The sequence below is a fragment of the Limanda limanda genome, chromosome 3, assembly GCF_963576545.1.
Source record: "Limanda limanda chromosome 3, fLimLim1.1, whole genome shotgun sequence".
NCBI lineage: Eukaryota > Metazoa > Chordata > Actinopteri > Pleuronectiformes > Pleuronectidae > Limanda > Limanda limanda.
The window spans coordinates 285,001-299,518 of NC_083638.1; the positions used below are offsets into that span (position 1 = coordinate 285,001).

The following is a 14,518-nucleotide window of genomic DNA, read 5'->3' on the forward strand; positions in this document are numbered from 1 at the left end:
CACACCGAGTAGAGATGACACACACACACACACACGCACACACACACGCACACACACACACACACACACACACACACACACACACACACAGGGGAATTCTTGTTGTTGCTGCAGACTCCAGGTGTCAGTGGCTGCATTGTGTGTAATTAGAGAAGAACACAGAGGATTATTTCAGGATTGTGTTGCTGGTTGGAGACACACACGCAGACGGGTCCCGAACCCACAACCTCTCATTAGCTCACAGTGACGCACACCAGGGATCTCCTCCGTGTTATTTACCGATCCATTAGCTCTCGTCTCTTGATGTACGTTTCTCATAAAAGATGAAGCATTAATTGTACATATCAAAGCTTCACATGCTCAGGAGGCGGAGCATCATGAGACCGCCCACGCTCCTCCTGGGAGAACTCAGCATTATGATTTCATGGTGGAGACCAGGGAGTCTTTGCATTAATCATCTCCTCCACCCACACAGGTCTGAACCTCCTCCTCACGGGTCCACGGTGGAAGTCAGAAGCTCCGGTGACGGATGGGATGTGACAGCAGGTCGTCAGCTGCTGCTTCACTGGTTCACCAGGAGTTCTACCTTCATGAACATGAACATGTGTCCGTCAGACCACCGGAGGGTTCCTGTCTGATCGGATCTGTTCCAGGTCACCAGTCACAGAACCAGTCCATCCTGATCAGAGTGTGAACAGGGGATCGAACTCCCGGATTCAGACGGGTTCACCCCACCAGGTCCCATCTGCTAACATGGAGGAGCAGGGGTTTACCACCTCTGACTCCAGTCCGCCACCAGGGGGCGCTACAGAGGAGGGCTTCACGTTTGGGAGCTGCAATGTCGTCCATCTTTATTTAAAATAATGTAAATGAAATGAAACTTTCTGAGCTTCATTGAAACGCTTAGTTTTTAATGACGTGAATATTTAAGTTATTTTAAAGTTTGATCGATGAACAAAGTGATGTCACAAATCCGTGAAACGATAAACATAAATGTGGGATCGTATAAAACTAATAAATGTGAAGAGTCTTCTAAAAAGAATATGAGATCATTAATTAACTTTATTAAATGTTAATCTGGAGAAGCTGCTGACTCACTGAGGACGAGTCTGGACTCCAGAGACAGTTTGACTGGTTCTCATTACGATGTCTGACTCCAGGACAATAACCACGCTCATTAATCACGATCTTATTTCAATCTGACGACTGGTGAGACCCCAGCTGCAGCAATCAGTGATGAGTCACAGCTGGAATTAACTCTCCGCTCTGATTGGTCCTCCCGGTGAGGGCTGGCTGCCTCGCCGTGTGCAGACCAATCAGACGGCAGCGAGGACATATTGATATGAAAGAGAGGAGGAGATAAATGACGTGATGCTCTCCTCCTCCTCCTCCTCCTCCTCCTCCTCCTCCTCCTCCTCCTCCTCCTCCTCCTCCTCCTCCTCCTCCTCCTCCTCCTCCTCCTCCTCTTCCTCCTCCATCTGAGGAGTTTCCAGGAGGAGATCTGAGGGACAGGAGGGATATGAGGGACAGGAGGAACATGAGGGACATGAGGGACAGGAGGAACATGAGGAACAGGAGGGACATGAGGGACAGGAGGGACATGAGGGACAGGAGGGACATGAGGGACAGGAGGAACATGAGGGACAGGAGGGACAGGAGGGACATGAGGAACAGGAGGGACATGAGGGACAGGAGGGACATGAGGGACAGGAGGAACATGAGGGACAGGAGGGACAGGAGGGACATGAGGAACAGGAGGGACATGAGGGACAGGAGGGACATGAGGGACAGGAGGAACATGAGGGACATGAGGGACAGGAGGGACATGAGGGACAGGAGGAACAGGAGGACATGAGGGACAGGAGGGACATGAGGGACATGAGGGACAGGAGGAACAAGAGGGACATGAGGGACAGGAGGACATGAGGGACAGGAGGAACAGGAGGACATGAGGTACATGAGGGACAGGAGGGACCTGAGGGACATGAGGCTCGTAGTAATGAACCTGTAAATCCTGGATCCACCTGTTTATCCAGATCTGCTCCAGAGTTCTTCTGGGTTCTAAACCTATTGAGCTAAATCTTAGGATCTAAACCTGTGGATCTGAACTTATGGGTTTAGATCCACAGGTTTAGATCCACAGGTCATCAGACCTACAGGTTTGGATCCTCAGGTCATCAGACCTACCTACAGGTTTAGATCCACAGGTCATCAGACCTACAGGTTTAGATCCACAGGTTTAGATCTTCAGTTCATCAGACCTACAGGTTTAGATCCTCAGGTTTAGATCTTCATGTCATCAGACCTACAGGTTTAGATCCACAGGTTTAGATCCTCAGGTTTAGATCCTCAGGTCATCAGACCTACAGGTTTAGATCCTCAGGTTTAGATCTTCATGTCATCAGACCTACAGGTTTAGATCCACAGGTTTAGATCCTCAGGTTTAGATCCTCAGGTCATCAGACCTACAGGTTTAGATCAACAGGTTTAGATCTTCAGGTCATCAGACCTACAGGTTTAGATCCACAGGTTTAGATCCTCAGGTCATCAGACCTACAGGTTTAGATCCACAGGTTTAGATCCTCAGGTTTCGATCCACAGGTCATCAGACCTACAGGTTTAGATCCACAGGTTTAGATCCTCAGGTTTCGATCCACAGGACATCAGACCTACAGGTTTAGATCCTCAGGTTTAGATCCTCAGGTTTAGATCCACAGGTCATCAGACCTACAGGTTTAGATCCACAGGTTTAGATCCTCAGGTTTCGATCCACAGGTCATCAGACCTACAGGTTTAGATCCTCAGGTCATCAGACCTACAGGTTTAGATCCACAGGTTTAGATCCTCAGGTTTCGATCCTCAGGTCATCAGACCTACAGGTTTAGATCCTCAGGTCATCAGACCTACAGGTTTAGATCCACAGGTTTAGATCCTCAGGTTTCGATCCACAGGTCATCAGACCTGCAGGTTTAGATCCTCAGGTTTAGATCCACAGGTTTAGATCCTCAGGTTTAGATCTTCAGGTCATCAGACCTACAGGTTTAGATCCACAGGTTTAGATCCACAGGTCATCAGACCTACAGGTTTAGATCCACAGGTTTAGATCCTCAGGTTTCGATCCACAGGTCATCAGACCTACAGGTTTAGATCCACAGGTTTAGATCCTCAGGTTTCGATCCACAGGACATCAGACCTACAGGTTTAGATCCTCAGGTTTAGATCCTCAGGTTTAGATCCACAGGTCATCAGACCTACAGGTTTAGATCCACAGGTTTAGATCCTCAGGTTTCGATCCACAGGTCATCAGACCTACAGGTTTAGATCCTCAGGTCATCAGACCTACAGGTTTAGATCCACAGGTTTAGATCCTCAGGTTTCGATCCTCAGGTCATCAGACCTACAGGTTTAGATCCTCAGGTCATCAGACCTACAGGTTTAGATCCACAGGTTTAGATCCTCAGGTTTCGATCCACAGGTCATCAGACCTGCAGGTTTAGATCCTCAGGTTTAGATCCACAGGTTTAGATCCTCAGGTTTAGATCTTCAGGTCATCAGACCTACAGGTTTAGATCCACAGGTTTAGATCCACAGGTCATCAGACCTACAGGTTTAGATCCACAGGTTTAGATCCTCAGGTTTAGATCTTCAGGTCATCAGACCTACAGGTTTAGATCCACAGGTCATCAGACCTACAGCTTTGGATCCTCAGTGGAACACGAGGAGGTGAAGAGATGACGGAGCTCCAGGGAACAAGACAAACGAACACAGGAGGAAACTCAGGTGATGAGAAAACAGGAAACATGGAGGAAGTGACCTGAAACAAGATGTGAGTTTCAAAATAAAACAGGAAACAAGACAGCAAACATGGTAACAAAGTAACAAGTAAAAGTAAAAAGAGTTTTTAAATCTTCACATCAGAAGAGTGAAGGTTCCTCTTCCCTCTGGTTGTTCACGTGTTTTACAAACTTAATCAAATCTGCAGCTGTTGATCATGTTTATGTCAAATTAGTGAAGTTTCTCATTGTGATGCTTTATAAAAACCTGCAGCAACTAACAGAAACAATCAGAGAGCAGCTGCTGAAGCTGCGTTGATATTATATATATATATATATATATATATATATATATATATATATATATATATATATACATAACACCATTCTGAGGCCTATGTTCCACGTGAAGTGTAGAAGTAAAGCTAAATATCATGGGTTCTGCTGAAAGGTTCTTTCATCGCCTCGTGTCATCAACGTTTCAGCAGAAGCACCAGAGCAAAGCATCAGAAACTCTGAAGAAGTGGAGACACAGAAGAATGGTTGTTGTGATGAAATGTTAAAGTCATTAAAAGAAGGAAGGAGACATGAGTCATGCAGCTGCAGCACAAAGCTTCTGAAGTCTGACAGGACATCTCACTCCTCCTGTGGAGCTGCAGCTTCCGATCCGTCTGACTCTCAGGTTCCTCAGGATCTCACACAGAACTCTGACATCATGTCCAGGAGGGTTGTTGGTTTGAATCCTGCTTCTGTCCCGTGTCAGTGTGGGTAGCTCTGGTTTCAGATGTGTAGATGAACTGTGTGAAGGTGGATCATCAAACATGTAAAAGACTTATAAGTTTGAACAAATCAGCTGGTTTCTTCCAGCACTGATTATAATAATCCATCTTGTTAATGTGAGTGAAACGAGATTCAACATCTTCATTTACAGCAGAACTAATAATAATAAGGATTCACTTCAGATGCTTTAATATTGAACCGAGTTCTTCAACTTATCCTCTGAGGCTGGAAAAACAAGGATTCATCTGATACTGAGTAATTCAAACTTGACCAGGTAACGAGTAATCCATTACTCCAGCAGGTACTCTGGAGACTGGATGAGTCACTGCGGGTTCCACGCATGAGCAGCAGGAGAAGCGTCATGTGGAGCCCGCGGATAAAAGCAGTCTGCAGCCGCGGAGCCTCCATCTGCTCCGGGATCGAACCTCATGCAGCCGGACGTCCGCACCATGCACGGCTCCACGCACGGCTCCACGCACGGCTCCGTGCACGGCTGCAGGCTGCTGAGCGCGCTCCTGTGCGCCCTGCTGCTCGTGCCCGCTGGATCCGCTGGATCCACTGGATCCGCAGAGATGCAGAGTTCCGAGCAGCTGAGCCGCAGAGATGCAGAGATGCAGAGTTCCGAGCAGCTGAGCCGCAGAGCTCTGCGCGACTTTTACCCCAAAGGTCCGAACCTGACCAGCGAGAAGCAGCTGGTAAGATCCATCTCTTCTTCACTCTTTACTTTCATCACTTTCTGCTTCAACTTGAGTAATGAACACAAACATGTGATGTCATCTTCCACTTTGTTATAAACTAAATCATATAAATATTAAATATTCCTCATTTTCATGTTCAAAGAGTTTTTAGTTGAAGTAATTCACAGACATTGAACACATGAATGTTCTTTGTGTTGTAAGATTATATGTTTATATGCAGTATATGATATTACATATTATACATAAATTATATATGTAGAGAGAAATCAAATAAATGTATAAATATGAGATCATATGTATATATAAGAGTATAATAGGAAATTATATATGTGTGTGTGCGTGTAATATGAGATGATATGTATATATATATAAGTGTATAATATGATATTATATGTATATATAAGATTAAAATATGATATTATATGTATATATATAAGTGCATGATATGATATTATATATATAAATGTGTTTGTATAATATGAGATGATATGTAGAGGGAGAGTAACAGCCGTGTGGGTTTCAGCTCGGAGCTCTGCACGAAGTTCTGGAGAAGCTTCAGGCCAAACGTCTTCCTCTGTGGGAGAAGAAGTTTGGTCAAGTCCCCACGGTACAGATCCCTGCTTTACTGCTATAGATCCTCATTCATATAGATCCTCATTCATATAGATCATCATTCATATAGATCATCATTCATATAGATCATCATTCATATAGATCCTCATTCATATAGATCATCATTCATATAGATCATCATTGATATAGATCATCATTCATATAGATCATCATTCATATAGATCCTCATTCATATAGATCATCATTCATATAGATCATCATTGATATAGATCATCATTCATATAGATCATCATTCATATAGATCATCATTCATATAGATAGTCATTCATATAGATCATCATTCATATAGATCATCATTCATATAGATCCTCATTCATATAGATCATCATTCATATGGATAGTCATTGCTGTAGTATCCCAGAGTTAACCCCTGTGTCTCTCTCTCTCAGTGTGATGTGGGCGAGCAGTGTGCCGTGAGGAAAGGAGCTCGGATCGGGAAGATGTGCGACTGCCCCCGAGGAGCCTTCTGCAACTTCTTCCTGCTGAAGTGCTTATGAGCCTCGGATCTGAATGTAGTCGTGGAAAGTAAAGAACAGTGTCTCTCCATTCCTTTGTAATAACTGTCATATTTTTTTATGATGCAGCTGAGCTGAGTGACCGACGCCTCCCACAGAAAACTGTAGTAGTTCTAAGATAAATATATATTTATTAAATACTTTAGAATATATGTTATATCCCAGATCAATCTGTACAGATGTTAAGAGACAGACAGGAGGATTCACACAGTGTAAATATTCAGAAACACTTTATGTCTGAGAAGCACACGGTCAATGTTGTGATGTAGTAGGAGATTACCCACAATGCACCGTAACCTGAGGAGCAGCTAAATGATGCAACAGGAGTCGGTCTGAGATTTGAACTGTTTGGTTTATGATGTTTCGTGTCTGACTCAACAATAAACTGATGATCACGGTGTTTTGTAAAATCAGAGCATCGCTGCATATTCTTTAAAACTGACTCATGTAAACAGACCCGTGCACAGACAAGGATTCTATAACGTGCACTACTGTCATGATTTCATTTGTGATGTCACACCACCCGGGGCGGGGGAAATAAAATGTGCAGAGTTAATGAAACCATGAGCGTCACCTTCATACAGCTGAGAATCCAGATGTAAAACTCTATATACATACATATATGTATATATATAAATATTATAGGGATAATAAGAAAACAAGCAGGGAGCCTCACATCACACAAATAGACGTCTTTGTGTTTAGTTCAACCTTCAGTGGAAAGTTGGTCACACGTGATCTGAATTCAAGGCAGGCACTGATATTCTTGACATCAGAGTCCAGTAATAAAATATGAATGTAGCTGCAGCACAAACACACACAGAGAAGTTTTCAATTCAATCAGTTAAACTCTACCACAGGAACTAACATTTTCGTTTATAGATTCCTCATTTCTCAATAAAATGGCATAAGGTATAGTTTACATATATATATCTATATATATCTATATATATATAGATATATATATCCTGTGTGGAACAACCAGAGCAGCTCTCTCTCTCCTCTTGTTCAACCAGCTGCAGAGTTCTGAATGAATCTACGTGTTTTCTATTGGAGGCTGTAAAAAGTGCATGAATCCAGTCCAATAGAAAGGAAGGCATGAATCAGCTTCTCAGCTTCTGATGATTAATGATCGAACCTTTGCTTTGTTTCTAAGATGAAAATGAGGTTTGGTTTCCTCTTTAATGTGAAACTCAGATCAGAGTCTGAAACGACTTGTCTCCTCTGATTTAATCCAAGGCTTCAGCTGACAGATTATTTTACAACGCTTCTCTTTTGGATTTTTGGGCCATTTTTCTTTAGTTTTATCCTCATTAATCTTTGGGAAATTGTTGTTCATCCACACACATACTTCCTGAATTGAGGGAATCTGGTTCAGGTGATAGAATAGATGTGACCGTGTCACAGATCTCCGAGCTGCACATTTAAACACATGGATCATTTGTTGAGTTCACGGTCGCTGGATGATTTCTCTGGATAAGAGGAAATATAAATGAACTCATTACCATACAAACCATAATCAAACAATATACTAAGATGAGTGATATAGGTACATACTTACATTTGAAATCCACTGAGTCAACAACGCAGCTGATGAGTGGATCTCATCCTGATGCTGGATCGTGGTCTTGCTGGCTGCTGGCCAGAGACTGTGATTGCAGCGGGACTGCCTGACACATAGTATTGAAAAATGTTTACCCTCATCGATGCTGCTAAAAATCCTGATGATGTTTTCTTACACCTGACATCTATTGCACTTCTGTCCGTCCTGAGAGAGGGATCCCTCACATGTGTCTCTCTGAGGTTTCTACATATTTTTACCTGTGAAAAGGGTTTTTAGTAGTTTTTCCTTACTCTTGTTGAGGGTTAAGGACAGAGGATGTCACACAATGTTAAAGCCCCATGAGACGAATTGTTATTTGTGAATGTGGGCTATAGAAATAAAACTTGATTGATTGATTGACTTGATTGAAATCTTTCTCTCATATCAACACTGAACCTGGTTGGATTTCAGAAACAGTGAGAGACAGAAAATCAACTGAAACCAACTTACTGCTGCATGGAGTCAAACAAAGAGTGTGACACACACACATACACACACACACACACACACACACACACACACACACACACACACACACACACACACACACATTACATCACTTCCACTTCACAGGTGCATCCTTCCTCATCAATCAACCAATCAATCAATCAACCAATCAACCAATCAATCACCAATCAACCAATCAATCAACCAGTAAAATGCTCCGACCCGACCTGACAGGGTGAAACTTCATTCTGGCTCGAGATTCTTAAACGAGTCAGTTTCCATATAAACAGATTTTAAATGACAGATTAGTGAATTCATTCATTATTAGCATCATTAATGTGAATTAAGGCAGGTAGAGTTCAGACATTAACTCAGACCCTAACCCTGCTCACTGAATCTGATTTAAATAGTTACCTCTGTGTTTATTGAGCTTTAAGGTCAGATCAGGTTTTATTATCACTTAATAGAGAAACTACTTCTCTCTAGAAGTAAAATTTGAAAATCTAGAGCTTTTACTGATGATAGTTTTTAAACTTAAGTCACTGATGTATGATACTTTTCTGTAAATTCACATGATGTCGTCACTGAACGGTTCTTTCATCATGAGTGAAAACAGAGCAACAGAGAAGTGAAGTGAAAACAAACTTTATTTATCAAGTATCGATCACATCCACTTCAATGACACCAACTAAAGAAGTTCACAATCTACCTGAAAACATGAGTTTACCGCCTCAAAATAAGAAAATACATTTATTTGAGAAATTACAATTAGAGTAACTGTAGAAACCATAAATACAGATATATTAAACAATTGCAACCTGATGTTGGAAGGTTTGAGAAAAATGTTAAATTGTGTAAAACGTGTCGTTAATTCAATCTTCTCCTGGATTGAAAACAAACGTATTTCAAAGATTAAAGATCTAAAGTTTGATCCTGATTTGATTTGACTTGACTCGATGTTTCAGTTCAGTCGCCTGCGTCATCGCTGTGGTTTCTGTGATCCAGCGTCTGTCAGCCGTCATCAATAATACAGAGAGTGTGTGTGTGTGTGTCTGTGTGTGTGTGTGTGTGTGTGTGTGTGTGTGTGTGTGTGTGTGTGTGTGTGTGTGTGTGTGTGTGTGTGTGTGTGTGTGTGTGTGTGTGTGTGTGTGTGTGCACCTAAGGTCGTGACACTTTGTGCTTTTAAACGGAACCAACACCTTCTCCCGTCCTGTTTCCCAGAGAAGCTGTGAACATGGTTAATATTTCAGTGGAGGAAAACGTCTGTTCAACGCTTGAAGGACAAAGTGTCTCGCTCCTGTTCCTGTGTCTCAACTTGTCTCATCGTGTGAGGAATCATCAAACTCTTAAAGATCATTATGATTCCAGCTGTTTCATTCACATTGAGTATTTACTCTGAAACATCTGTCCCTTGAGGAACTCTCCATCCGGGATTCCTCGTGTCGTCGGGGTGAAAGAGAGAATCATGTTTCTGCTCCTGAGACAGAATCAGTGAGGAACGTTTCCATGTTTCACCAGAAACGATTCACTGAGGACGTGGAGGTTCCATCCATCATGTGACCTGGACTGTGTGAAGGGTTTCTGACAAGAGCAGAAACATTTAAACCTGAAAGAGTGAAAATCCTCTAACCAGCAAACAGAAGCACGGGAAGGAGTAGGTGAGGAGGTAGGAAGGGAGGAAGGTGAGGAGGTAGGAAGGGAGGTAGGAGGGGAAGTGGGTGAGGAGGTAGGAAGGGAAGTGGGTGAGGAGGTGGAGGTTCCATCCATCATGTGACCTGAACTGTGTGAAGGGTTTCTGACAAGAGGAGAAACATTTAAACCTGAAAGAGTGAAAATCCTCTAACCAGCAAACAGAAGCACGGGAAGGAGTAGGTGAGGAGGTAGGAAGGGAGGTAGGAGGGGAAGTAGGTGAGGAGGTAGGAGGGGAAGAGGGTGAGGAGGTAGGAAGGGAGGTAGGAGGGGAAGTGGGTGAGGAGGTAGGAAGGGAAGTAGGTGAGGAGGTAGGAAGGGAAGGGAAGTGGGTGAGAAGGTAGGAGGGGAAGTGGGTGAGGAGGTAGGAGGGGAAGAGGGTGAGGAGGTAGGAAGGGAGGTAGGAGGGGAGGTAGGAAGGGAAGTTGGTGAGGAGGTAGGAGGGGAAGTGGGTGAGGAGGTAGGAGGGGAAGTGGGTGAGGAGGTAGGAGGGGAAGTGGGTGAGGAGGTAGGTGAGGAGGTAGGAGGGGAAGAGGGTGAGGAGGTAGGAAGGGAGGTAGGAGGGGAGGTAGGAAGGGAAGTTGGTGAGGAGGTAGGAGGGGAAGTGGGGGAGGAAGTAGGTGAGGAAGTAGGTGAGGGAGCAGGTGAGGAGGTAGGTGAGGAGGTAGGAGGGGAAGTGGGTGAGGAGGTAGGAGGGGAAGTGGGTGAGGAAGTAGGTGAGGGAGCAGGTGAGGAGGTAGGAGAGGAGGTAGGGGAGGAAGTAGGTGAGGAAGTAGGGACGATGCTTTATTATATAAGTGGATACACACAGGGTCAGAGAATCTCTCGTCCTGAAACTCTGGACTCGTCTGTCTCTCGACAGCGAGGACGTGTGATCGATTCTTTTACCCAGAGACAGTTCACACCTGCAGTGTAGGGAAGTGGGTGAGGAGGTAGGAGGGGAAGTGGGTGAGGAGGTAGGAGGGGAAGTAGGGGAGGAAGTAGGAAGGGAGGTAGGTGAGGAGGTAGGAGGGGAAGTGGGTGAGGAGGTAGGAGGGGAAGTAGGGGAGGAAGTAGGAAGGGAGGTAGGTGAGGAGGTAGGAGGGGAAGTAGGTGAGGAGGTAGGAGGGGAAGTAGGTGAGGAGGTAGGAGGGGAAGTAGGGGAGGAAGTAGGAAGGGAGGTAGGTGAGGAGGTAGGAGGGGAAGTAGGGGAGGAAGTAGGAAGGGAGGTAGGAGGGGAAGTGGGTGAGGAAGTAGGTGAGGAGGTAGGAAGAGACAGTTCACACCTGCAGTGTAGGGAAGTGGGTGAGGAAGTAGGAGGGGAAGTGGGTGAGGAAGTAGGAGGGGAAGTGGGTGAGGAGGTAGGAAGGGAAGTAGGGGAGGAAGTGGGTGAGGAAGTAGGGACGATGCTTTATTATATAAGTGGATACACACAGGGTCAGAGAATCTCTCGTCCTGAAACTCTGGACTCGTCTGTCTCTCGACAGCGAGGACGTGTGATCGATTCTTTTACCCAGAGACAGTTCACACCTGCAGTGTAGGGAAGTAGGTGAGGAGGTAGGAGGGGAAGTAGGTGAGGAGGTAGGAGGGGAAGTAGGTGAGGAGGTAGGAGGGGAAGTAGGGGAGGAAGTAGGAAGGGAGGTAGGTGAGGAGGTAGGAGGGGAAGTAGGGGAGGAAGTAGGAAGGGAGGTAGGAGGGGAAGTGGGTGAGGAAGTAGGTGAGGAGGTAGGAAGAGACAGTTCACACCTGCAGTGTAGGGAAGTGGGTGAGGAAGTAGGAGGGGAAGTGGGTGAGGAAGTAGGAGGGGAAGTGGGTGAGGAGGTAGGAAGGGAAGTAGGGGAGGAAGTGGGTGAGGAGGTAGGAAGAGACAGTTCACACCTGCAGGAGGGACGTGAGAGTTTGTGTGACAATTAGACTGAAAGAATTCAAACCCGCTCAGAGAGACGGATGAGACGGAGGAGGAGAAACAGTTCATCCACCCCCCCCCCCACACCCCCACCCTTCAATGTGTTGATCTGTAGAAACGAGTTCACACACAATTCAACATTTAACATTTTAATTCAAAACAATAAAAACTATCAAACCTAAGAAGTCTCTGAGAGCAACAGACGTCTGTGGAGATGGTAGATCCAGAGTAGACTACTACTAATAATGATAATGATAATAATAATGATAATGATTATGATAATGATAATGATAATAATTATGATAATGATAGAAGTAGTCGTCGCATTAATAAATAAACTTCTGTGTTTTCTCTGATGAACTTTGTTCACCAACAGTTTAAAGTTTCATCTCTACTTTGTACAATCATTTTCCTGCACTGTGAATATTTTAAATTATTGTTGATTATTTTAAATTAAATAAACTTTAATAAAAACACCACTGAATAAACTGTAGGACTATTTTTAAAGAAGTAAATCTGTCTCTGATTGGCTGTTTGCTCTCTGATCAAACATGTGATAAATAATACGATGTTCTTTTATTCAAAGAGACATTTGAAATGAAGAGGTGGAACTGCTCTGAGTGAGCGTTTCCTTCTGAGACGTTGGGTTATCAACGATGTGAAGGATTCAAACGCCACGTGCTCGGCTGCAGCCCGTTTACTTCCAGCCGGTCTCAGATCATATCTTGTGTTCAGATTGAGCAGTGAAGTGAGAAATCCCAGAGCAGCCATGTGGAGGACGAGTCCCCCCCCCCCCGAGACGTCCGACTGACACAAACAAGAGCTTTTGTTTCCAGCTGTGTGGATCTGCACATCTGTAATGAGGGTTAGTCACTGTGAACTCATCTGTTCAGTCCCTTCAGCTGCTGAAGGATTCTTTATTACGACTCCGTGTTCGGCTCAGTCCTGTTCCCCTTCCATTAGGAAACGTTACCAGGATCCTGGTCTGAGGACGACTCCCAGTTCAAACCAGGACAATCAAGTCAATAACTAAACGTTTCAAAGACATAGAACCTGGATGAGCTGTAGAGTTCAACTCAGATAAAACAGAGGTTCTAACACTCGGCCCTAAACACCTGAGAGACACATTATCTGATGATGAAGCTGCTGGATGACATCATCTTTGCTTCCAGTGAAACATCAGGAACTTGGCAGTGATCTTTGATCCCGATTTGTCCTTTGATCCTCACTAATAAAACACATTTCTAGCACCGCCTTCTTTCACTTGCGTATCATCTCAAAAATCAGACGTCCGTTTTCATTTCCCTTTATCAGACTCCAGCAGGAAGTCGTTGAAGATGCTGCAGCACGTGTCCTGAAGACAACCAGGGACAGACACCACATGTCTCCTGTGGTAGCTTCACCACACTGACTTCCTGTTACATCTACAATTTAAAATCCTCCACAAGTACATTAATAATATGGCAGCATCAAACCTTAAAGAGCTGAACCTTATCACCACAAGAGCCCTGAGCTCCCAGAATTCAGGCTGTTGTCCCTAGAGTCTCTAGAGGAGGAGGAGGAGCCAGAGCTTCAGCATCAAGCTCCTCCTGTGGAATCATCTCAGCTTCAGTTCTGGAGGCAGATTCCCTCTGGACGCTGGAGATTCAAACCTTCCTTTGTGATCAGGCTTCTAGTTGGAGCTGGTCCAGGTTTGTCTTAGAACTTAGTTCTGCTGCTGAAGGTCTAGAATGTCGGGGTCACATGACACACGGAGCTTCTCTTTCTTCTTCATACACAACTTGTCTCCTCACATCTTCCACCATCAGGAACTCCTCAGTTCATCTGCTCCTTCATCTACATCAGACATGATGTATAAACATGAAGTTACAAACTGGTTCTTCTCATGTAGTGAATCGTGATGTTGTGTTGTTGTGTTGATGTGTTGATGTGTTGTTGTGTTGTTGTGTTGTGTTGATGTGTTGATGTGTTGTTGTGTTGTTGTGTTGTTGTGTTGTGTTGATGTGTTGTTGTGTTGTTGTGTTGATGTGTTGTTGTGTTGTTGTGTTGATGTGTTGATGTGTTGTTGTGTTGTTGTGTTGATGTGTTGATGTGTTGTTGTGTTGTTGTGTTGATGTGTTGATGTGTTGTTGTGTTGTTGTGTTGATGTGTTGTTGTGTTGTTGTGTTGTTGTGTTGATGTGTTCAGTTCCATCAGCATGTGTTCCAAACAGTCACTTAACAAAACCACTGACGTGAACATGTTCTGATCTGTTTTCTGCAGATCTCGAAAACAGTAATTATAAATAAAGATCAACGACATGACGGCTCCCAAAAAGTGAAGCCAAAACATCTCCATCGCCCCCTGGTGTCTGGCTCCAGTAACTCCTCCTCCTCCTCCATGTTAGCAGATGGGACATGGACCAAACTAACAAATCAAAGTAGACGTTAAATAAATGTTTGTCAAAGATGTTTCTGTTTCAGCTCGTTCTTCTCTGATGTTTGTTCAAGTGTTTC

At 44.2% G+C, this 14,518-nt stretch overlaps 2 protein-coding genes across 2 annotated transcripts; one reads left to right on the plus strand and one right to left on the minus strand.

Moving 5' to 3' along the window:
* The first annotated feature begins 5,068 nt into the window (after nucleotides 1-5,068).
* cart3 (cocaine- and amphetamine-regulated transcript 3) lies at nucleotides 5,069-6,381 on the plus strand. Its single transcript, XM_061068555.1, has 4 exons — nucleotides 5,069-5,086; nucleotides 5,144-5,248; nucleotides 5,775-5,858; nucleotides 6,274-6,381. Exons 2-4 carry the CDS (start codon nucleotides 5,165-5,167, stop codon nucleotides 6,379-6,381), a joined length of 276 nt encoding a protein of 91 aa, XP_060924538.1. The 5' UTR covers nucleotides 5,069-5,086; nucleotides 5,144-5,164.
* A 3,907-nt stretch (nucleotides 6,382-10,288) lies between these two features.
* LOC132998756 (mucin-2-like) lies at nucleotides 10,289-14,264 on the minus strand. Its single transcript, XM_061068503.1, has 4 exons — nucleotides 14,257-14,264; nucleotides 11,648-11,995; nucleotides 11,044-11,526; nucleotides 10,289-10,922 (listed from the first exon to the last, which is right to left on the minus strand). The coding sequence occupies exons 1-4, from the start codon at nucleotides 14,262-14,264 to the stop codon at nucleotides 10,289-10,291; spliced, it is 1,473 nt and encodes a 490-aa protein (XP_060924486.1).
* Between the last annotated feature and the right edge of the window lie 254 nt (nucleotides 14,265-14,518).